The 22635-nt window shown below is 53.8% G+C and overlaps 1 protein-coding gene across 1 annotated transcript in view; it reads left to right on the forward strand.

Annotated features, from left to right (window-relative positions):
• The window catches only part of LOC144266441 (uncharacterized), a 49474-nt gene extending 27116 nt beyond the window's left edge, over positions 1-22358 (forward strand). Inside the window, exons 7-25 of the mRNA XM_077819894.1 lie at positions 3522-3737; positions 4131-4268; positions 4625-4729; positions 5036-5086; positions 6188-6244; positions 6451-6537; positions 7631-7760; positions 7915-8045; positions 8252-8305; positions 17059-17133; positions 17413-17685; positions 17967-18239; positions 18582-18854; positions 19136-19408; positions 19763-20035; positions 20317-20589; positions 20932-21204; positions 21484-21765; positions 22059-22358. Coding sequence (XP_077676020.1) covers positions 3522-3737; positions 4131-4268; positions 4625-4729; positions 5036-5086; positions 6188-6244; positions 6451-6537; positions 7631-7760; positions 7915-8045; positions 8252-8305; positions 17059-17133; positions 17413-17685; positions 17967-18239; positions 18582-18854; positions 19136-19408; positions 19763-20035; positions 20317-20589; positions 20932-21204; positions 21484-21765; positions 22059-22349 — 3528 coding nt within the window. The 3' untranslated portion in view covers positions 22350-22358. The remainder of the gene's footprint in view (positions 1-3521; positions 3738-4130; positions 4269-4624; positions 4730-5035; positions 5087-6187; positions 6245-6450; positions 6538-7630; positions 7761-7914; positions 8046-8251; positions 8306-17058; positions 17134-17412; positions 17686-17966; positions 18240-18581; positions 18855-19135; positions 19409-19762; positions 20036-20316; positions 20590-20931; positions 21205-21483; positions 21766-22058) is intronic.
• Positions 22359-22635: the final 277 nt, after the last annotated feature.

Below are 22635 nucleotides of genomic sequence, written 5' to 3' on the forward strand. Positions count from 1 at the left end.
AGCAGTTAGGTCACACCTATGTAACCCTTCTGTGAGCTGGAGCTGACAGCAACCAGGGCCGGGTTCAATATCTAGGGGTTCCTTTCCATCAATACAACATGGAACCGGCTCGAGCCCCCACCCAGTAACCTGGGAAATTTACACTCCACCCCTGGGCACCTCTGAGATGCAATACCTCCCCACTCTCAAGCACAGAGTCTGAGTGTAGAAAAGAAACTTCTAATAAAAGTAGGGAAGTAACTTGTTAATTTGGGAAAACCCTGCAGACAGGGTTTATAAACATAAACCATGAGTAAAAGACCCACCCCGAAGTGGCTGGGCAGTGTCCTTTTCCCCTCAGGTTCTTAAGTCCAGCAACCCAAAAGGCCATTTCATGTGCCCGTCCCTTCTCTGCACCCCATTCACAGTTGCTGTCCTTGGACAGTGAAGCCCCAGAGTTCAGAGATGCATCCACAGAGTTCTCTTCCTGCCCTGGGTGAAAATGGCGGGGTAGAAGGAGGCCTTACTCGCTCTGCTCCTCGGGCACTCGTTCACTGACCCTCTCTCCAGGGCTCTGCTCTGACACTCTCCGCCAGCCACCCTGCTGGCTGCATCAAGGTCTCTTCTGGGCCCCCCACTTGACACAGCTCTCAGTGATTTCAGCTGTTAGTGGGGGAGCCTCACTGCTGGTGCACACTGGGCAGTCTCTTGCATCGGAGACACTGTCCCAAAGCAGGTCTAATACTTAGACCTAGGTATCTGCGATTTCAGCTCTGCAGCATGTAACAAGACTCTCAATTGAGTCTAAATTAGCTCTGTTATACAGCGGAGAGAGGAAGGGGCAAATGGTGTTTGGGACCCTTAGGCAAAGCCGGTAAGGCCCACAACACATGTACATACATGTGTGTGTGCGTTCCTTCGGGGTATGCTTGGTACAGTTCTACTGCCCTTGATTCACACAACAAGGATAACAACCCTTTATTACTCCTACCCCACTAACAAAGAAGCTGGGGATCCAACACCAGCCAAAGGTGACCATTTGGGAAAGCAATCCCATCATGCTGAGCAGCTAAGCAGGGTGGGTGTGTCCATGCACACAAGATCAGCTCCTGAAGTCCTTTTCCACAGCTCACCACAAGATGTCAGGGGAGAGGTCATTCAAACTCTGCTTACAGCTATATCTTTAATCTCCACCCCACCTTCAGTGCTTAGCAGTCCCACTTCTTCTTTCCTCGTTTTCTTTTTATTTATAAGGCTATTTATATGCCCTTCCCTACAGGTGTCTTCCTGGATGCAGACTCCAGAGAGTTTCAGCAACTTTGACTGAAAGTAATTCCAAGCCTCCTCCACATCCAGATCCTTGAGATTTGCAGGCCATCCACTTCCCTAATTAATTCCCTTAATTTTTTACAGTTTGCCCTTTTGAAATCCAGGACTCCCTTCTGCCGACCTGTTTTGCTTTATCCTTCCATTTAATTTAACCTGAATTAGCTCATGGTCACTCGAACCAAGACTGTCCTCTACAGCCAGTTCTTCAGTGACGTCCTCGCTACTTACCAATACCAAATCTAAACTGGCATCACCTCTGGTTGGTTCGTGACTATTTGGTGAATATCCAGGCCCTTCCATTATTAATAGATTTCTCCCCCAATCTCTGTCTTGAAAATTAAAGTCTCTCATAATCACACAATTGCCAGTGGTATTTCTTTCATTCAAACTATTAAAGGGGTCTCTATCCACACCCAAACTGGACCTTTGGGTCTGTAGCAGACCCCAAGCACTCTCCCCGGGGCGCCTCTGGTAGCTTTCCTCCCCTACAGTGATTATGACCCAAACAGATTCTGTTTTATCCATTCCATCCCTTCTCATTTCTTTACACTCCACCTCATCATGAATATACAATGCTACTCCGCCACCTTTGCCTTTTTTCTTTTTGTCCTGTAACCGAGCCATGGCTGTTATTGCCCCATGGTTCTGTTCTCCCCATAATATCTGGTTTCCCGTCCTTCACCTGTAGTTCTACTTCCTCCATTTTGTCACCCAGGCGCCTGGTGTTGCTGGGCAGACATCTTACTGAGTCCGCTTGGCTTTGCTCAGATTTCTCACCCAGGTAGGTACAGTCCTTTTACTGCCAGTATCGGCCACCTGACTGTTAGTGTCGGTTGTTCCTCTTGTCGTCCATTCTCCAGCCCCTGTCATTCCTTTCTCCATTGCTGTGTCCTCTCCTACTTGATTTGCCTCCCGCTCAGTGTAAGAATCAGGCCTTGAGATTCCAAGGCCATCTCCGAGGGTTGCTAGTTTAAAGCCCTTTTAATCAGTTGTGCCAACCTCCATCCTGGAAGTCTGTCTCTCTCCCTACTCAGGAGGTGTCCATTCCATGAGACCAGTCCTCTGGCCATGAACGCCTGTTATGCTCAAAAGAAACACACAGGACCTTTTTCAGGGCAAAAAAGGCAATATGACACATTTATTGAAGATACAACAATTACCATATGCATTCAATCACACCACACAGACACACACCAAAGGTTCTGCAGCTGGATCTTATAGTTACCCGTTCTTAGTGTTGCTCGGTCAGTTCCAGTGGCCAGCAGAAACTGCACATGAGGGAGGGTGAGCTGGGCTCTGTTGAACATGTTCGAAGCTCTGATGTTGATGCAGAATGAATCCAAAGTCCCATGGCAATACACCCTTCTTTTGTAGTGATAAATTCCCATACAAGTCTCTGGACCTTTTGTGTTACACCGGAGCTGTTCAAGGTTCCTCCAATCAGCATTATTTGGGTTGTTACTAGGAGTTATCCACAGCTGTTTCTTATCACGTCCCTCTGGCTCCACTCTTTATCTTGTCCTTGGGGTGCATACCTTTGCTTTAGGGTCGTCAGTCTGCCATCTGGGTGAAAGTTGGCACCCCTTGACTCCTCCACTCCCTTCTTGATCATCTGGCCTAGCTGTCCCTTCTCAGTTAATTACCATACATTCTTCATTCTCACTGAACAGTAAATAAGGCAATTACAGCCATAAAACTTCTATCCTTCTCAAAACGATCATTAGCAAATCAGTAAAGAATAAACTCAGAACAATTTCTTCTTACTAATTCAAAACTAGAAAAATGGAGTATAAAGCAAAATAAGTAAAATGGAGTACAATTTTATTTGAGAAAATTTCTTCTCATTAGGCTTTTGGCCTACAAGCCTCCCAGTGGTCAAACATCCTCAAGCCCTCCTTAGCTACACTGCCTGAGACCTCTGTTAATCATCTGCATCTTGTCTCGTCTTTGCTTTTCTCCTCCCACTGAAGATCAACTGAGTCTCCATTTCTTTAAGGTCTTCCCCAGCCTGGTGCAGTCTCCCTTGATGTGTTCCAGCAAGAATCTAGGGGTCTTTCCCCTCCAGAGAGTTCTGGCTCTGATCCAGCCCTAGGGCAGGGGGATGGGCTGGCTTGGGAGGGTGGGAATGGGGCATGGGGCTCTGATCAGGGAGCTGCAGGACAGGCTCACGTGTGGGTTGGAGTCCCAGATCTAACACTGCTCTCTCCCTGCAGCAGGGGCCGGGGGCTCAGCTGGAGTTGGGGCGCCCGGTACAGCTGGTGCATCTGGACGAGGAAGGGGGCCTGACCCTGGACGAGGAGGCCCTGAGCGGCTGCCTGGAGCAGGGTGGGGTGGGGGATGCCCCTGTCTGCCTGGTCTCCATTATCGGGGAGCAGCGCTGGGGCAAATCCTTCCTGCTGAACTACCTGCTGCGCCGGCTCCAGAGCCCGGTGAGTGTGAACGGGAGCAGGAGTGTGCTGTGAGTGTAAGCAGCCCCATCCTGCCCCCTGCTGGCAGGTTCAGAGCTAAACATGTGTCTGTGAGCAGCCCTCCCCGCACCATGTCCAGTTAGCTCGGGCCATGGCTGGACCCTAACGCATCTGTCTGCCTGTCTGAAACACAGCGTGTCTCTCTCTCTCTGTGTCTAGACAGCAGTGAGTCTGTTTGTCTTTCAGATTACGAGTACACCCGTCACCATGTATTCCTCCCCCCCACACACACACTAACACAATTAACCACTGTGCCCCTCCCAGGGTTTGCAGTCTGGGGTAAGAGGGGGGTACCAGTCACTCTCCTCCCCCACCCTGCACTGACCTCTCCCCTGCCATGTTCCCTCCCCGCAGGACGTGAGGGATGGGTCATGGATGGGCCAGGAGGACAAGCTCCTGGAGGGGTTTGAGTGGCGCGCGGATGAGCAGCAAGTCACCAAGGGGGTGTGGGCATGGAGTCTGCCCTTCTGGGTCCCAGCCAAGGGGGAAAAGGTAAGTGGGGGTGTTGGGGGTGCACAGGGAAGGGGGAGGAGGCCATGTGGGGGCTGGCAGAAGGGAATGGGGAACAGGGTAGAGGGCTGGGAACAGAGGGAATGGGGGAAAACAGGGAGAGATGGACCAAGACATGGGAAAGGAGGCCCCAGGGGAACCAGGTGGAGAGAGAAGAGGGGGAATGAAGAAGAGACAGAAGTAGGGAGCTAACACTGGGGGACTTCCAGGGAAGGCAAGAATGAGATGCCAGGTGCCATGGGTGCCAGTGGGCAGGCTCTGGGGATAGAAGGGCTATGGGTGGCTGGACAAAGCCAGGAGCTGACCCGGGGCTCTCACTCTTGCCCCCCCGCTCCCAGGTGGCCGTGCTGCTGGTCGACACCGAGGGCTCCATGGACATTGAAAGGAACAAGGAGACCAGCATCAAACTCGCTGCCTTATCCATGCTGCTCAGCTCCTACCAGGTTGGGAAGTTCCCTGGGGGCCACTGTGCTGCAGGCAGCGGGGCAGGGGCTCAGCAGGGGGGGCTCTCCCCTGGCAATCAAGGCTGCCCCAATGCCCCAGTGCAGCACTAGGGGGTGCTGTGCTGCAGGGATTATGGTGAAGGCTCAGCAGGGGGCGCTTTCCCCTGGCACTCAGGGTTGGCCCCGATGTCCCAGTGTGGCACTAGGGGGCGCTGTGCTCGAGGTGGCTGACGTGCCTGGGAAGTGGCCTGGGGCGGCCGCCACTACTCATTGCTGTAGCTCTCTCTGTCTACTGATTATTTGCAGATACTGAACATTGGCCGTCGGGTGAAGGACCCGGATCTCGAATACCTGGAGGTGAGGCCGGGCAGTGCAATGCAGAATGTGGCCAGGCCAGGTTCTCCTGTTAGTCCCACAGGGTTATTATCCCTCCCCATAGGTCCTGGAGGGAAACTGAGGCCCAGAGAGAGAAACTGACTCTCCCATAGTCACGTGGGCCTCTGGAGTCAGCACGGGCACCGCACGGCCCAGCCTGGTTCTCTGCTCCCAGGTGTCCGGCATGGGCCACTGGGCCAAAGTTAGGCCCCCTCCCTCCCCTCCAGCCCAGCTCTGCCATCAGTGGGAAGGCTGCTGGGGCCAAGGGCTGGGGCGTTTGCTCTGTCCCCTGCTCTGCTCTGTTCTTCTCTTCAGGCTCTTACCCAGCCCCAGCCACGCCGGGTCGAGTCTCTGTGAGTTGCGTCCTTAGCACATCACTGCTGCCTGTGGCATACGGCGTGTCCTGCCCCTGTACCGTGCCCCGGGGGGATTCTCTGTGTGGGGGAGGGGTCAGCGGGGGAGGGTTTTATTTGCCCTCGCTGCCCTGGGTTCTGTCATTGGCAAAAACTTAGTTCACGCAGAGATATGGAGGCCCAGGCAGAGCTCAGGGAAATGCTGCATGGCCAGGATTGTTCGAGGCATGAGCAGAGCTGTGATTTGACCCCTAGGGCTGCACTAAGAAAGTTGATAGCATCCTTCAGCCTGAAGCAATTGTGTGTTTGTGGAGTGGAACCCCTTGGTAAAAGGACCCCAAATGCGGATCACTGACCCACTCCCGCTTCCCCCCACACATCTATAGAGCACCCTGGAGAGAAGGAGAAAGCCCTGAAACCAGACAGAGGAGGGGTGCGCACTGACAGTCGTTGCCCCGGTGCCAAACCCCTGTGTCCCATGGCCTCCCTCCTACTTCCATGGCCAGGTGCAGCCTCATTCTCTCTGCCTCACTGAAATCGTCTCTGTCCATCTCAAGATTCGTTTTGCACTCGCTGGGCCTCGCTCTCTGCCCTGGGCAGAGGGAGAGGCTCAGATGTGGGGGTAGGGGGTGCTCAGGACCCTTTCTGTTCACAGGCAGGATTACTTCCCCCCAGACTAAACGCCTCCCAGGTCCCCCAGACTTACCCCACCCCTCTTTTCTCTCCACAGATGTTTGTGCAGGTGGCCGAAGTGGTGGGAGAGGCCTACGGACTGGAGCCCATTCAGGTGAGACGGTTTTCCTCCTGTCTGCCCTGCCCCATGTATCCCCATATTGCACCCCTCACCCACTGCACAGCATGCTTCTGTCCCATGCACCCCTTGCCCCACTCCCACGGGGTTGACGTTTCCCCAGAAGACACCCCGTCTTTTCCCCGTCCCAGCCTCCCTCCACCCCCCCAGTGACTCCCAGTGCCCTCCTGTCTCCCCTGCAGCATCTAGACCTGCTGGTGAGGGATTGGAGCAGCTCCCAGATCCTCGGAGTCCAGGGTGGTGAGAAGTATCTGAGACAAATCAGACAGGTGACTGGGGGACTTGGGGGGAATGGGACCCAGGGCCTGTATCATCTGGGGAGTGGTAGCTGCCATCCAGACTCAGTGCTGGGGACCGGCTGGCTCAGGGGGTGGGGAATGGGACACAGGGCCTTTCCCCTCTTGGGGGCTGGTAGCCCCAATCATTATAAAGGTTGCCTGACAAATCCCATGATAAGACCCCTTTAAAGTTACTTATAACTTTGCCAAACTTTAAATGTTTGGGATGAAATTTTCCATGCTTGTTCTCTGCCTCCAGCTGAATTTGTGCTTCCTTCCTCCCTCCAGCTGTTTCTGAGAATGAGGCCAAAGAAAAACATTGTTTGGCAATATTGAAAGTAAATTCTTATGTTCCTTTTTTTAACATCTGTAGCCCCCTTGCCCTCCCTGCTTCAGAGTAAGGACTCTAAATATGGTGGTGGGTGGAGTGGCCAGTGTATCAAAGATATGCCATGGGATGTTCCCAAGAAAATCCCCCACACATTAGGGCAAGAAACCAGCTGTTGGACAATCTCATTTTGCACATGCTCAGGAGAGACTGGCTGGAGTTTAGCTGCTAAAGTCTCCAAAGAGTTCGTCCATGCTGACCTTGCTCCAGCCCCTCACAGCTCCGCATTCTGCCCAGACTGAGCATGCTCCGTCCCCACAGAACAACGAAACATACTCCAGCCTCGGGATACAGAAGCAAAGCTGGACTTTCTCTGCAATTACTGCTCCAGGCCAGGCACCACACCCGAGAGGGGACCTCCTGTCTCTCCCATGCTCTCAATGAGCCCAGGTGGCACGGGGAAGGAAGCTGCTTGATTGCAGTGTGGAGGGGAGAAAAGCCATGCCCGGGGTAGAGAAAGGAGCATGCTGGGACAAAGCGTCTGGATAGACTGGGTACAGGGTGGGGGGAGGCTGAGATCTGGGACTCACTCCTTTCTCTTCCTACAATCCCCTGCCTCGTTCACTGCACCCCTTCCAATGCCTACCACAAACCAGGCCGGGCTCCTCCAGACCCTCTCTTACTGCCCAGACGGTCTGGCTAATGTTAACACATGTTTTTGTGTGTCAATGTAACGATTCCACCTGGCTCCGGCAGAAGCTGGAGGCGACATCCTCCTGCAAACACCCCAAGACCCTGGAAGTGCTGAGCAGAAGCAGGAGCCGCTGCTACCTGATGCCCTTACCTGGGAAGCGGATCATGATGGGGAGCAAGGGAACCTTGAGAGGTAACAGACCTGGGACAGAGGCTCTGAGCCCCCTGCCTTGTGCAGAACAATGTGACTTGGGCGCTGATCATCCCTACATGTGGAAGGTAGAGAGAAGTGGGATCAGACAGGCCCTATATTCTCCCACCATCGTCCGTCACTCTTCCCTTTGCAGACATGGATGAGGATTTCCGGGAGAGCCTGAGTGACTATGTCACCACCCTGGTGAGCTCGGCCAGTCAACACATCCAGACGAACCGGCATGGGGAGCTGCTCACCGGGACACAGCTCGCTGCCAAGATAAAGGTGGGGACCGGCCAGCTCTGCTGGAGGGAGCAGGAAGGGGATGCTCTCTCCTTGGAGTCAGTGATGACCCCAATACCCTGAATTCCCCAGTTGCCCCACCCCAGAGGCGGTTGCATCTCAGCGCCAGGCGAACCATCCCCACATTCACAGCCTTTCTAAGTCCTGTGGAGTCTGTGACGTGATGATTTCTTTTGGTTCCTTTGCAGAATTTATCTGATGTGATGAAGAAACATTGCTTCGGCTTCTCCTCTCCCTGTCAGGTACCATCTCTGCCTCTGACCTGATAGTGGGTTGTTGCCCCTTTCCCATTCATACCAGGGCCGGTGAGGTGCTGGGAACTGGGGCCATGCGACTGGAGGTGCCTGGGAAAAGGTCTCAGGTTCCTGGACTCCAAAGTAGAAGAATTTGACAAGACCAGAGGGTAGCTGATGCTGGAGGATTTTCCCAGTCTACAGATGCGTCTCCAGTTCATGAGGCCCATAACATCAACATGCCTGTCCCCGGGCATGGGGATACACCTGCCCTTTGTATTTTGGCATGTAAATGACAGCAGTTTATCAGAACTGGCCCAAAAGTGGGGATATTTGTTTAGGTTTTCATGCAGAACCCGTTGAGTTTCCTACAAAACCCCCATATGTTTCCATTTGGCAATGCTGCCAAGGTGGCTCCTGGGAACTGTAGTTCATAGAATCATAGAATATCAGGGTTGGAAGGGACCCCTGAAGGTCATCTAGTCCAACCCCCTGCTCGAAGCAGGACCAATTCCCAGTTAAATCATCCCAGCCAGGGCTTTGTCAAGCCTGACCTTGAAAACCTCTAAGGAAGGAGATTCTACCACCTCCCTAGGTAACGCATTCCAGTATTTCACCACCCTCTTAGTGAAAAAGTTTTTCCTAATATCCAATCTAAACCTCCCCCACTGCAACTTGAGACCATTACTCCTCGTTCTGTCATCTGCTACCATTGAGAACAGTCTAGAGCCATCCTCTTTGGAACCCCCTTTCAGGTAGTTGAAAGCAGCTATCAAATCCCCCCTCATTCTTCTCTTCTGCAGGCTAAACAATCCCAGCTCCCTCAGCCTCTCCTCATAAGTCATGTGTTCTAGACCCCTAATCATTTTTGTTGCCCTTCGCTGGACTCTCTCCAATTTATCCACATCCTTCTTGTAGTGTGGGGCCCAAAACTGGACACAGTACTCCAGATGAGGCCTCACCAATGTCGAATAGAGGGGAACGATCACGTCCCTCGATCTGCTCGCTATGCCCCTACTTATACATCCCAAAATGCCATTGGCCTTCTTGGCAACAAGGGCACACTGCTGACTCATATCCAGCTTCTCGTCCACTGTCACCCCTACGTCCTTTTCCGCAGAACTGCTGCCTAGCCATTCGGTCCCTCGTCTGTAGCGGTGCATTGGATTCTTCCATCCTAAGTGCAGGACCCTGCATTTATCCTTATTGAACCTCATCAGATTTCTTTTGGCCCAATCCTCCAATTTGTCTAGGTCCTTCTGTATCCTATCCCTCCCCTCCAGCGAGTCTACCACTCCTCCCAGTTTAGTATCATCTGCAAATTTGCTGAGAGTGCAATCCACACCATCCTCCAGATCATTTATGAAGATATTGAACAAAACCGGCCCCAGGACCGACCCTTGAGGCACTCCACTTGATACCGGCTGCAAACTAGACATGGAGCCATTGATCACTACCCGTTGAGCCCGACAATCTAGCCAGCTTTCTACCCACCTTATAGTGCATTCATCCAGCCCATATTTCCTTAACTTGCTGACAAGAATACTGTGGGAGACCGTGTCAAAAGCTTTGCTAAAGTCAAGAAACAATACATCCACTGCTTTCCCTTCATCCACAGAACCAGTAATCTCATCATAAAAGGCGATTAGATTAGTCAGGCATGACCTTCCCTTGGTGAATCCATGCTGGCTGTTCCTGATCACTTTCCTCTCATGCAAGTGCATCAGGGTTGATTCTTTGAGGACCTGCTCCATGATTTTTCCGGGGACTGAGGTGAGGCTGACTGGCCTGTAGTTCCCAGGATCCTCCTTCTTCCCTTTTTTAAAGATTGGCACCACATTAGCCTTTTTCCAGTCATCCGGGACTTCCCCGGTTCGCCATGAGTTTTCAAAGATAATGGCCAATGGCTCTGCAATCACAGCCGCCAATTCCTTCAGCACTCTCGGATGCAACTCGTCCAGCCCCATGGACTTGTGCACGTCCAGCTTTTCTAAATAGTCCCTAACCACCTCTATCTCCACAGAGGGCTGGCCATCTCTTCCCCATGTTGTGATGCCCAGCGCAGCAGTCTGGGAGCTGACCTTGTTAGTGAAAACAGAGGCAAAAAAAGCATTGAGTACATTAGCTTTTTCCACATCCTCTCACTAGGTTGCCTCCCTCATTCAGTAAGGGGCCCACACTTTCCTTGGCTTTCTTCTTGTTGCCAACATACCTGAAAAAACCCTTCTTGTTACTCTTGACATCTCTCGCTAGCTGCAGCTCCAGGTGCGATTTGGCCCTCCTGATTTCATTCCTACATTCCCGAGCAATATTTTTATACTCTTCCCTGGTCATATGTCCAACCTTCCACTTCTTGTAAGCTTCTTTTTTATGTTTAAGATCCGCTAGGATTTCACCATTAAGCCAAGCTGGTCGCCTGCCATATTTACTATTCTTTCGACTCATCGGGATGGTTTGTCCCTGTAACCTCAACAGGGATTCCTTGAAATACAGCCAGCTCTCCTGGACTCCTTTCCCCTTCAAGTTAGTCCCCCAGGGGATCCTGGCCATCCCTTCCCTGAGGGAGTCGAAGTCTGCTTTCCTGAAGTCCAGGGTCCGTATCCTGCTGCTTACCTTTCTTCCCTGCGTCAGGATCCTGAACTCAACCAACTCATGGTCACTGCCTCCCAGATTCCCATCCACTTTTGCTTCCCCCACTAATTCTACCCGGTTTGTGAGCAGCAGGTCAAGAAAAGCGCCCCCTCTAGTTGGCTCCTCTAGCACTTGTGCCAGGAAATTGTCCCCTATGCTTTCCAAAAACTTCCTGGATTGTCTATGCACCGCTGTATTGCTCTCCCAGCAGATATCAGGAAAATTAAAGTCACCCATGAGAATCAGGGCATGCGATCTAGTAGCTTCCGTGAGCTGCCGGAAGAAAGCCTCATCTACCTCATCCCCCTGGTCCGGTGGTCTATAGCAGACTCCCACCACTACATCACACTTCTAAACTTAATCCAGAGACACTCAGGTTTTTCTACAGTTTCGTACCGGAGCTCTGAGCAGTCATACTGCTCCCTTACATACAGTGCTACTCCCCCACCTTTTCTGCCCTGCCTGTCCTTCCTGAACAGTTTATAACCATCCATGACAGTACTCCAGTCATGTGAGTTATCCCACCAAGTCTCTGTGATTCCAATCACATCATAGTTCCTTGACATCACCAGGACCTCCAGTTCTCCCTGCTTGTTTCCAAGGCTTTGTGCATTTGTATATAAGCACTTGAGATAACCTGTTGATCGCCCCTCATTCCCAGTATGAGGCAGGAGCCCTCCCCTCACAGACATTTCTGCCTGTGCTTCCTCCCGGTATCCCGCTTTCCCACTTACCTCAGGGCTTTGGTCTCCTTTCCCCGGTGAACCTAGTTTAAAGCCCTCCTCACTAGGTTAGCCAGCCTGCTGGCAAAGATGCTCTTCCCTCTCTGCCCAGCACTCCTCCTTCATGGAACACCATCCCATGCTCAAAGAATCCAAAGCCTTCTCTCCGACACCACCTGCGTAGCCATTCGTTGACTTCCACGATTCGACGGTCCCTACCCAGGCCTTTTCCTTCCACGGGGAGGATGGACGAGAACACCACTTGCGCCTCCAACTTCTTTATCCTTCTTCCCAGAGCCATGTAGTCCGCAGTGATCCGCTCAAGGTCATTCTTGGCAGTATCATCGGTGCCCACATGGAGAAGCAGGAAGGGGTAGCGATCCGAGGGCTTGATGAGTCTCGGCAGTCTCTCCGTCACATCGCGAATCTTAGCCCCCGGCAAGCAGCAGACTTCTCGGTTTTACCGGTCAGGGCGGCAGATAGATGACTCAGTCCCCCGGAGGAGAGAGTCCCCGACCACCACCACCCGCCTTCTCCTCTCCATGCTCCTCACATGCCTCATTCTCCTCTATGGGTTGGTGTGATGGGGGGACATGCACCTCTCTTGAACACCTCCTGTCAGCTGGGTGTGATCCTGCACTCTTCCCTTTTTATCATCCTGGTGCCCCTTGTCAGCGGTTGCCATAGTCAGGGGTGCCTCAGCCCTTTGGCTAAGTCACACGTAGTCTAAAGACATACAAAGGAACAAAGGAACCTCTTCCCGGGTAACACAGTCCAACAAATGGTTGGCCCTCTGTGGGGTCTTGAGCCTCATCTCTGGGCCTGTTTAAACTGTAGCCCATTTCTCAGGCTCTAAAACTAAACTTGCCCCCTTTTCAGGGCTCTGGCCACTGCACCAGTGGGGGACCTGGGCTAGCTCACTACTCTGGGTCCCAACCCGGTGACCCTGCAAGTAGCGGCCACCTGCTGCTTTCTTTCCCAGTTGCTACTGCTGCATTTCCTGGGCTGCTTCCCAATCTGTCCCACCACCTTCTTGGGTTCTCTGTCTGTTCCCTGTGTGAGCAGGGTCTCCCCCAGACCTCCTTGCCTGGAGAGTTTCTTTGTCTCTGTCCTAAGTTCTCAGGGTCTTCTCTCAGGCCTCTGTGCCTGGACACCTTCCCAGTCCTGTCCCTGTGTGAGCTGGGTTTCTCCTGTGGAGTCTCACAGCCTTTTAGGCCTTCTTTACCCTTCTGGTCCCAGCCAGCAACTGCCCTACTCAGCCCTTGTAGCTCCTTTTAACTGAGCCTGCTGCACCCTGATTGGCTGCTTCCCTGCAGGCCTGGAGGACCCACCCACATTGCTCCTTTTCCTGGGATGGGGTGTGCTAGGACTGCAATACCTCCAGCAGGAGCCCTAAAGGGCCTGGTACACCCCATCCCAGTTGAGCATCCTAGTTGAACAGCATCTCCCATGAGCCTGGTCTTAGAAGACAATGGGGCAACTAGACTTCCTCTCCCATGATGCACCAGCATCTCCTTGTTTGGTGAGGGGAAGCCAGGCATCATGGCCCTGTGGCACCATGGGAGTTCTAGTTTGACCATGGAGCTGGGAATATAGAGGAGAATAAGGCAGCCAAACTACATTTCCCACAATGCACCACAGTGTCCTTTTTCGGTGGCTGTAGTGAATCATGCGAGGGAAATGTGGTGAGATGGGGGAAGGTGGGTCAAAAGGCTCTACTGTGATCCTGAATTCAGGGACTTAGGGATGGAGGGTCTGAGCCTGAGTCAAGCTGGGAGCTAGAGTTTAAGGCCTGTTGCTTTACAGCCTAGCCTTAGCCCTGCTGGACTTGTGCTCTGGGAGGCTGCCCAAAGTATCCCACAATTGCATGGGGCCGACTTTTTCTCCTGTGGCCAGTCAGGTTTGCTGAACAATTCAGTTTTCCCAGGCTGCACCACCACCAAAGGGGGAAAGGGCAGCTGCAGCAGGGGCAGGTGAAAGCAATTCTGGGATACGGGTGGTTTCACTCTGGCCTCCATAACGCAGTGTAGATGCTGGAGCTCCAAGCTGGAACCCAGGGTTCAACCAGTCCTAACCTGGGGTTACAAATGCGTGTAGATGCTCCAGCCCTAGGTTAACAACCCTAGGAGCTGCTAACTCCATTCCTACTAACTCTGGGCTTACATGGCAGTGTAGACATAACCATAGGCATGGACAGTAAAGCTCTCTTGGGTGTCAGCTTCAGATTGGCTGGGATAGGTGCGACGCAGGCCCTCTTCTAGAGGAGAATGGCGGGGGGGGGGGGTCACAGCTTATGTACATGGGAGGAATAGATTGACCTAGCTATTCTGGAATAAATATTCTGCAGTAGCCACTCCAGAATAGTGCAACAGCAGAGACTGTTCTGGAGTCATTGTGTTACTGGGTCAGTTTAGGGCACCCCACCTACCTATGCTACCAAGGGCTCAAGGCGTGACCCAGTCAATTTAAGGTACCCTCACCCTTTCCCTACTGAGGGCTCAGGGTGTACGACATATAAGTGCATAAGAACAGCCATACTGGGTCAGACCAAAGGTCCATTTAGCCCAGTGTCCTGTCTTCCCACAGTGGCCAGGGCCAGGTGCCCCAGAGGGAATGAACAGAACAGGTAATCATCAAGTGATCCATGCCCTGTCGCCTATTCCCAGTGTAACCCATCTGCCTGTCAGAGTTGGCAGCAGCAAGGGCCGGGTTCAGTATCTAGGGGTTCCATTCCAATTACAGTGCAAAACTGGCTCAAGCCCCCACCCAGTGACCTGGGACAAATATATACCACCCCCGCTGGGTGCCTCCAAGAGGCAATACTTCCCCTCTCGAAAGCACATAGTCTGAGTGTAGCAAAAAAACGTTTAATGACAGAGAGAAACAATGTGGCATTATGTTGGGGAAACACCACCAACAGGATTCATAACACAACCCATGAGCAAAAAACCCACCCCAAGCAAATTTGTCCATGTCCTTTCCCTTTGGTTCTTGAGTCCAGCAACCCAAAATCACCCGAAGTCCCAAAAGTCCAATGACCCAAAAGTCTCTGTCCCTGGTCAGGGGAGCCCTAGAGTTCGAAAGTTTATCTGCAGAGTTTTACCTCCCAACCTGGGTGGAGATTGGCGGGAGGGGTTAAGGAGCACCTTACATGGTCCACCTCTCCATGGGGCTCCGCTTCGCCAGCCACTCCGCTCCACCAGCCACTCTGCTCTGCTCGCTGTTCCGCCAGCTGCTCCGCCCCACCAGCCGCTCTGCTCGCCGTCCCGCAAACTGCTCCACCATATATCTTCAGGTTTCAGAGTAGCAGCTGTGTTAGTCTGTATTTGCAAAAAGGAAAGGAGTACTTGTGGCACCTTAGAGACTAACCAATTTATTTGAATATAAACTTTTGTGAGCTACAGCTCACTTCATCAGATGCATCCAATGAAGTGAGCTGTAGCTCACGAAAGCTTATGCTCAAATAAATTGGTTTGTCTCTAAGGTGCCACAAGTACTCCTTTTCCTTTTGCATATATCTTCAGGCTCCCTCACTACTTAACACAGCACTGTGATTTCAGCTCGTAGTAAGTTCAGCTCTTTTGTGATTTCAGCTTTAGTAGGGGAGCCTCAGTGCTGGTGCACCATTAGCCCAAAGTGAATTCAGCTCAGCAGCCTATAACTAGACTCCTAATAGAATCAAAATTAGCTCTGATATTCCACAGTGGAGAGAGGAGAAAGTGCAATTAGCATATAAGGCCCTCACCAGGGGGCCCATGCCACCAAGTATTAACACCTATCCCCAGCCTTTTTCCATTCAGAGTTTTGGAACCCAAGTCCCTTGCCTAGTGAGTGTTACTTAGTTGATGGCGAGTCCCTCCATCATAACAAAAGGCCAAGTACAGTTCTACTGTCCTTGATTCCCATAGTCAGGGTAATAAAAATTTATTCTTCCTGCCCCAATAACAGAGACACTGGGGATCCCACAGCAGCCAAAGTGACCATTTGGGCAGCTATGGCCTCATTCTAGGTGGGGTGGGTGTGCCTATGCAAATGAGATCAGCCCCTGAAGTTCTTTTCCACAGCTTGCCACACCTCACCACCAGATGTCAGGGTGGAGCTCATCCAAACTCTGCTTACACCAGCTTCTGGCAAACCTGTCCATACCCATGGGATCAGGAAGAAACCTGGTCCATTTAAGTATCCGCCCTTCCCCTCAGGGCTGTACAGGTATGCAGAACCTTTTCCCAGCAAAAGAGCCTTACACAGTTGTGCTCTAAACATCTATTTATTAGCAACACACACAGAACACATATACCAATCAAATCCCTTATGCTCACCTCTCCCGATATACAGACAAATTTCATCAAATGGCCAGTCAGGATTCATTCATCAGGGGTTCCTGGAGCCCATACATGTCACGGTCGTGCAGGGGGTAGGATGATGTAGCTTGATGTTGTACTGCAGTCTGGAGTTCATTCCCAAAGTGCATTGTTTTTCATTTCCATTATATAGGTAAAATTAGCTCCCTCTTTCATGTTTACTAAACCTATCACATTATCCCACACCCCTAAATAACAGAAATTTTAAACAATTACACCCTGGCACCTATGTGTCCTTCTTCCTGCCCACGTTCTGTACATTTTCTCTTTCATGCCCAAATGGTAACTTGGTTTTGACCTTCACTGTTTGTGCAGAGGGTCAGCATAAAATGCTGGTCAGAGCTTATCTTACCATTTGTTCAGTCTCTTCTGTATCCTCCCTAATTTCCCAGCCCCTGGTGTCTCCACTTCACAACCTCCATGGTTATAACGCTCGTGAGAGACATTCCTGAGCTGGGGCTGCTTTAACAGCAGCAGAACATTCTTCTTCTTTACACTTTTAGTGGTGATATCCCTGAGTATCACCCAAGGCTGGTTTAATGTGCGTGAGGGGTGTGGGGGGGGGGCTGATCAGGTCTCAGGCCAACAATTGCTCCTCCTCAACAAGATTTAACCCAGCCCAGAACAATACCCTTCCCCCCACCAAAAAAAAAAAAAAAAAAAAGCTGAGATTCCCATCCAAACCATCTGCCTCCTGGGAAATCGATAAAACCCCCAAATACCGACAGACCTGTGAGAGCCAGCATCACTGACATGCTCACACGTGTCAGCCTCAGGCCAAGCCCAGCTGGGAAAGGGGTTTGCAAAGTCCTGGGCTACAGGAAGGTGCTGCAATTGGAAAGTGCAGGCCAGGGCAGGGCAGAGAGCCGAAGCTGGGCTGCCGTGAGGAACAAACTGGAGACTGGCGGCACAAGAAGCCCCAAGCAGCTGCCATACCAGCTAGCAGCATTGCTGTTAGGTGAGCCTACTGTGGTGGAAGCGGCAGCCACTAGGTGGAGCTGAGTCCCCATAAACTGCAGCTCACCCCAGCATTGTCCTCCCTGCACAGATGGCCATCACCTTCCACAACCAGAGAGTCATGGACAGAGCCCGCGCAGGCCACGCTGTGTTTCTGAGGGAGAAGGTGAGTCGGGGGGATGGGACGGAGCAGGAACTGTGCCCCAGTGAAGGGAACCCCAGAGAACAATCCCAGCCAGTCCCATGGGCTGTGGGCTTTGGGGCAGGAGATGGGAGTTCTCATCTCCGGCTCCCAGTGTGGTTGCGGAGATGGGAGACTCCAACCCATGTCCAGTGGGGTGGAGGGAAGTTGCTGTTCTGTAGTCAAAGGGTCCATGGGTGAGACATGGTGGCACAGCCGCTCCTTCTAACAGCCTTGGCCCCCCTCCTCTCTCGCTCAATGCAGGACAGCCTGTCCCAGCGCATGGATGACTGTCTGAAGGTGACACCGAGCGCAATGGCGCAGCAGTTCGGGGAGCAGCACAGGTCACTGCTGGAGCGATGCCGGGAGGAGATGAAGGAGCCGGAGGAGACCCTGCTGACGGCGCTGGAGACAGAGCTGACTCGGGGGGCCAACAACTTCCTGGAGACCTACAGAAGGCGCTATCAGAGTCACGCCACCAACAAGAGTGTCATGGTCAGAGCCCGCAGAGACCAAGCTGACTTTTTGAGGGAGAAGGTGAGTCAGGGGTTGGGTCTGTGCCCCAGCCAGGGGAACGCCAGAGAACCCCTCTAGCCAGGCTCTGGGCTTTGGGGCAGGAGACAGGAGTTCGTATCTCAGGGTCCCAGGGTGGCTGAAGAGATGGGAGGCTCCAACCCATGTCCAGTGGGGGCCGTGACCTTGGTCAGGGGGGTGGAGGGAAGTTGCTGTGCTGTAGCCAGAGGGTCCATGGGTGAGACAGGGTCGCACACCCGCCCCTTCTAACAGCCTTGGGCCCCCTGCTCTCCCGCTCACCGCAGGGCAGCCTGTCCCAGCGCATGGCCGACTGTCTGAAGGTGACACCGTGTGCAATGGCGAAGCAGTTGGCGGAGCAGCGCAGGTTGCTGCTCGGGCGGTGCCGGGAGGAGCTGAAGGAGCCGGAGGAGACCCTGCTGACGGGGCTAGAGGTGGAGCTGACTCGGGAGGCTGAGGCCTTCCTGGAGACCTACAGAGAGTGCTATCAGAGGCACAACATCAACCAGAGAGCCATGGACAGAGCCCACCGAGACCACGCTGACTTTCTGAAGAGGATGGTCAGTCTGGGGAGCAGGGGTTTTTGCCACATCCAGGGGAACCACAGGGTAAAATCCCAGACAGCCCCACAGGGTCTGGACTTTGGGGTAGGAGATGGGAGTACATACCTCTGACTCCCAGGGTGGCAGCGGAGATGGGAGATACCAACCCATCTACAATGGTGGCTCTGATCTCAGTCAGGGGGTCTGTGCAGAGCCCCACAGGATACGGGACCCAATCTCAGTCACAGGAGGGGAGGGAATTTGCTGTGCTGTAACCGGAGCATCCATAGGTGAGACAGGGTCACACACCCGCCCCTTCTAACAGCCCGTACTCTCCCCCTCCTCTCCCGCTCAATGCAGGACGGTCTGTCCCAGCGCATGGCCGACTGTCTGAAGGTGACACAGAGTGAAATGGCAGAGCACTTCTTGGTGAAGCGCAGGTCACTGCTGGAGCGATGCCGGGAGGAGATGAAGGAGCCGGAGGAGACCCTGCTGACGGCGCTGGAGACGGAGCTGACTCGGGAGGCGAACACCTTCCTGGAGACCTACAGAAGGCGCTATCAGAGTCACGCCACCAACAAGAGTGTCATGGTCAGAGCCCGCAGAGACCAAACTGACTTTTTGAGGGAGAAGGTGAGTCAGGGGTTGGGTCTGTGCCCCAGCCAGGGGAATGCCAGAGAACCCCCCTAGCCAGGCTCTGGGCTTTGGCGCATGAGATGAGAGTTCGTATCTCCAGCTCCCAGGGTGGCTGAAGAGATGGGAGGCTCCAACCCATGTCCAGTGGGGGCCGTGACCTTGGTCAGGGGGGTGGAGGGAAGTTGCTGTGCTGTAGCCAGAGGGTCCATGGGTGAGACAGGGTCGCACACCCACCCCTTCTAACAGCCTTGGGCCCCCTACTCTCCCGCTCAATGCAGGACAGCCTGTCCCAGCGCATGGCCGACTGTCTGAAGGTGACACCGTGTGCAATGGCGAAGCAGTTGGCGGAGCAGCGCAGGTTGCTGCTCGGGCGGTGCCGGGAGGAGCTGAAGGAGTCGGAGGAGACCCTGCTGATGGCTCTAGAGGTGGAGCTGACTCGGGAGGCTGAGGCCTTCCTGGAGACCTACAGAGAGTGCTATCAGAGGCACATCATCAACCAGAGAGCCATGGACAGAGCCCGCCAAGACCACGCTGACTTTCTGAGGAAGAAGGTGAGTCTGGGGGGCAGGGGTCTGTGCCACAGCCAGGGGAACCACAGGGAAAAATTGCAGCCATCCCCAAGGGGTCTGGGCTTTGGGGTAGGAGATAGCAGCTCGTACCTCTGATTCGCAGAGTGGCTGCGGAAAAGGGAGATTCCAACCCATCTACAATGGGGGCCGTCACCTCAGTCGGGAGGGGAGGGGGTGTCCAGCACCCAGCACAACAAGGACCCCAATCTCAGTCACAAGAGGGAGGAAGTTGCTGTGCTGTAGCTGGAGGGTCCATGGGAAAGACAGGTCGCACACTCGCTCCATCTAACAGCCTTGGGGACCCCTATTCTCCGCCTCCTCTCCTGCTCAATGCAGGATGGCCTGTCCCAGCGCATGGCCGACTGTCTGAAGGTGACACCGAGCGCAATGGTGAAGCAGTTGGCAGAGCAGCGCAGGTTGCTGCTCGGGCGGTGCCAGGAGGAGATGAAGGAGCCGGAGGAGACCCTGCTGATGGCGCTGGAGACGGAGCTGACTCAGGAGGCCGACACCTTCCTGGAGACCTACAGAAGGCGCTATCAGAGTCACGCCACCAACAAGAGTGTCATGGTCAGAGCCCGCAGAGACCAAGCTGACTTTTTGAGGGAGAAGGTGAGTCAGGGGTTGGGTCTGTGCCCCAGCCAGGGGAACGTCAGAGAACCCCCCTAGCCAGGCTCTGGGCTTTGGCGCACGCGATGAGAGTTCGTATCTCCAGCTCCCAGGGTGGCTGAAGAGATGGGAGGCTCCAACCCATGTCCAGTGGGGGCCGTGACCTTGGTCAGGGGGGTGGAGGGAAGTTGCTGTGCTGTAGCCAGAGGGTCCATGGGTGAGACAGGGTCGCACACCCACCCCTTCTAACAGCCTTGGGCCCCCTGCTCTCCCGCTCACCGCAGGGCAGCCTGTCCCAGCGCATGGCCGACTGTCTGAAGGTGACACCGTGTGCAATGGTGAAGCAGTTGGCGGAGCAGCGCAGGTTGCTGCTGGGGCGGTGCCGGGAGGAGCTGAAGGAGTCGGAGGAGACCCTGCTGATGGCTCTAGAGGTGGAGCTGACTCGGGAGTCTGAGGCCTTCCTGGAGACCTACAGAGAGTGCTATCAGAGGCACATCATCAACCAGAGAGCCATGGAGAGAGCCCACCGAGACCACGCTGACTTTCTGAAGAAGATGGTCAGTCTGGGGAGCAGGGGTCTTTGCCACATCCAGGGGAACCACAGGGTAAAATCCCAGACAGCCCCACAGGGTCTGGACTTTGGGGTAGGAGACGGGAGTACATACCTCTGACTCCCAGGGTGGCAGCGGAGATGGGAGATACCAACCCATCTACAGTGGTGGCTCTGACATCAGTCAGGGGGTCTGTGCAGAGCCCCACAGGATACGGGACCCAATCTCAGTCACAGGAGGGGAGGGAATTTGCTGTGCTGTAACCGGAGCATCCATGGGTGAGACAGGGTCGCACACCCGCCCCTTCTAACAGCCCGTACTCTCCCCCTCCTCTCCCGCTCAATGCAGGACAGTCTGTCCCAGCGCATGGCCGACTGTCTGAAGGTGACATGGAGTGAAATGGCAGAGCACTTCTTGGTGAAGCGCAGGTCACTGCTGGAGCGATGCCGGGAGGAGATGAAGGAGCCGGAGGAGACCCTGCTGACGGCGCTGGAGACGGAGCTGACTCAGGAGGCGAACACCTTCCTGGAGATCTACAGAAGGCGCTATCAAAGTCACGCCACCAACGACAGTGTCATGGACAGAGCCCGCATAGACCAAGCTGACTTTTTGAGGGAAAAGGTGAGTCAGGGTTTGGGTCTGTGCCCCAGCCAGGGGAACGTCAGAGAACCCCCCTAGCCAGGCTCTGGGCTTTGGCGCACGCGATGAGAGTTCGTATCTCCAGCTCCCAGGGTGGCTGAAGAGATGGGAGGCTCCAACCCATGTCCAGTGGGGGCCGTGACTTTGGTCAGGGGGGTGGAGGGAAGTTGCTGTTCTGTAGCCAGAAGGTTCCTGGGTGAGACAAGGTCGCACACCCACCCCTTCTAACAGCCTGTGCCCCTCCTTTCCCCTTCTCCGCAGGGCAGCCTGTCCCAGCACATGGCCGACTGTCTGAAGGTGACACCGTGTGCAATGGCGAAGCAGTTGGCGGAGCAGCGCAGGTCGCTGCTGGGGCGGTGCCGGGAGGAGATGAAGGAGCCGAAGGAGACCCTGCTGATGGCTCTAGAGGTGGAGCTGACTCGGGAGGCTGAGACCTTCCTGGAGACCTACAGAGAGCGCTATCAGAGGCACTATCAGAGGCGCATCAACCAGAGAGCCATGGACAGAGCCCGCCGAGACCACGCTGACTTTCTGAGGGAGCATGTGAGTCTGGGGGGCAGGGGTCTGTGCCACAACCAGGGGAACCACAGGGAAAATTGCCAGCCAGCCCCATGGGCTCTGGTATTTGGGGTAGGACACAGGAGCTCATACCTCTGACTTCGAGGGTGGCTGCGGAGATGGGAGATTCCAACCCATCTACAATGGGGGCCCCAGTCTCAGTCACTGGGGTATGGGGAAATTGCTTTGCTGTAGCCAGAGGGTCCATTCGTGAGACAGGGTCGCACACCCACCCCTTCTAACAGTGTTGGGCCCCCCTCCTCTGCCACTCAATTCAGGGCGGCAAGTCTAAGGGCATTTCGAGCTTTCCGAAGACATCAAGCGCAATGGCGGAGGAGTTGGCGGAGCTGCGCAGGTCGCTGCTGGAGCGGTGCCGGGAGGAGATGAAGGAGCCGGATGAGACCCTGCTGACGGCACTAGAGGAGGAGCTGATTCAGGAGGCTGAGACCTTCCTGGAGAGCTACGGATGGCGCTATTGGAGTCACATCATTAATAATTTCATGGAGTTGTTGGAGAGGTTTCATTCCGTATTTTCGACTTTGTATTATTTTTTCTTTTCTTTCTTCTGAGGCTGCAAAGCTAAGCAATGACAGTTGGGGTGGGGATGGGAGTAGGGTGGGCAGTACTGTGACAGATTTCTGTTACCGATCTGCCTGAGACATCAGTTGATCAGGCCAATGCCACAGGATCATTTTTGGGGAGGAGATGATGCAACACACCAAGTGTCTAATTTTAAAGCTTTATGAATAAAATAATAAAACAGCGGAGAGTGTTTTGGGAATTTCCCACATTACTGAAGGAAGGAAAAAGCAAAGTGTTAGTACCCCCAGCCCTAACCCACAGTCATACTTACTC

The sequence above is a fragment of the Eretmochelys imbricata genome, chromosome 6 (assembly GCF_965152235.1).
Source record: "Eretmochelys imbricata isolate rEreImb1 chromosome 6, rEreImb1.hap1, whole genome shotgun sequence".
NCBI classification, from domain to species: Eukaryota; Metazoa; Chordata; order Testudines; family Cheloniidae; genus Eretmochelys; species Eretmochelys imbricata.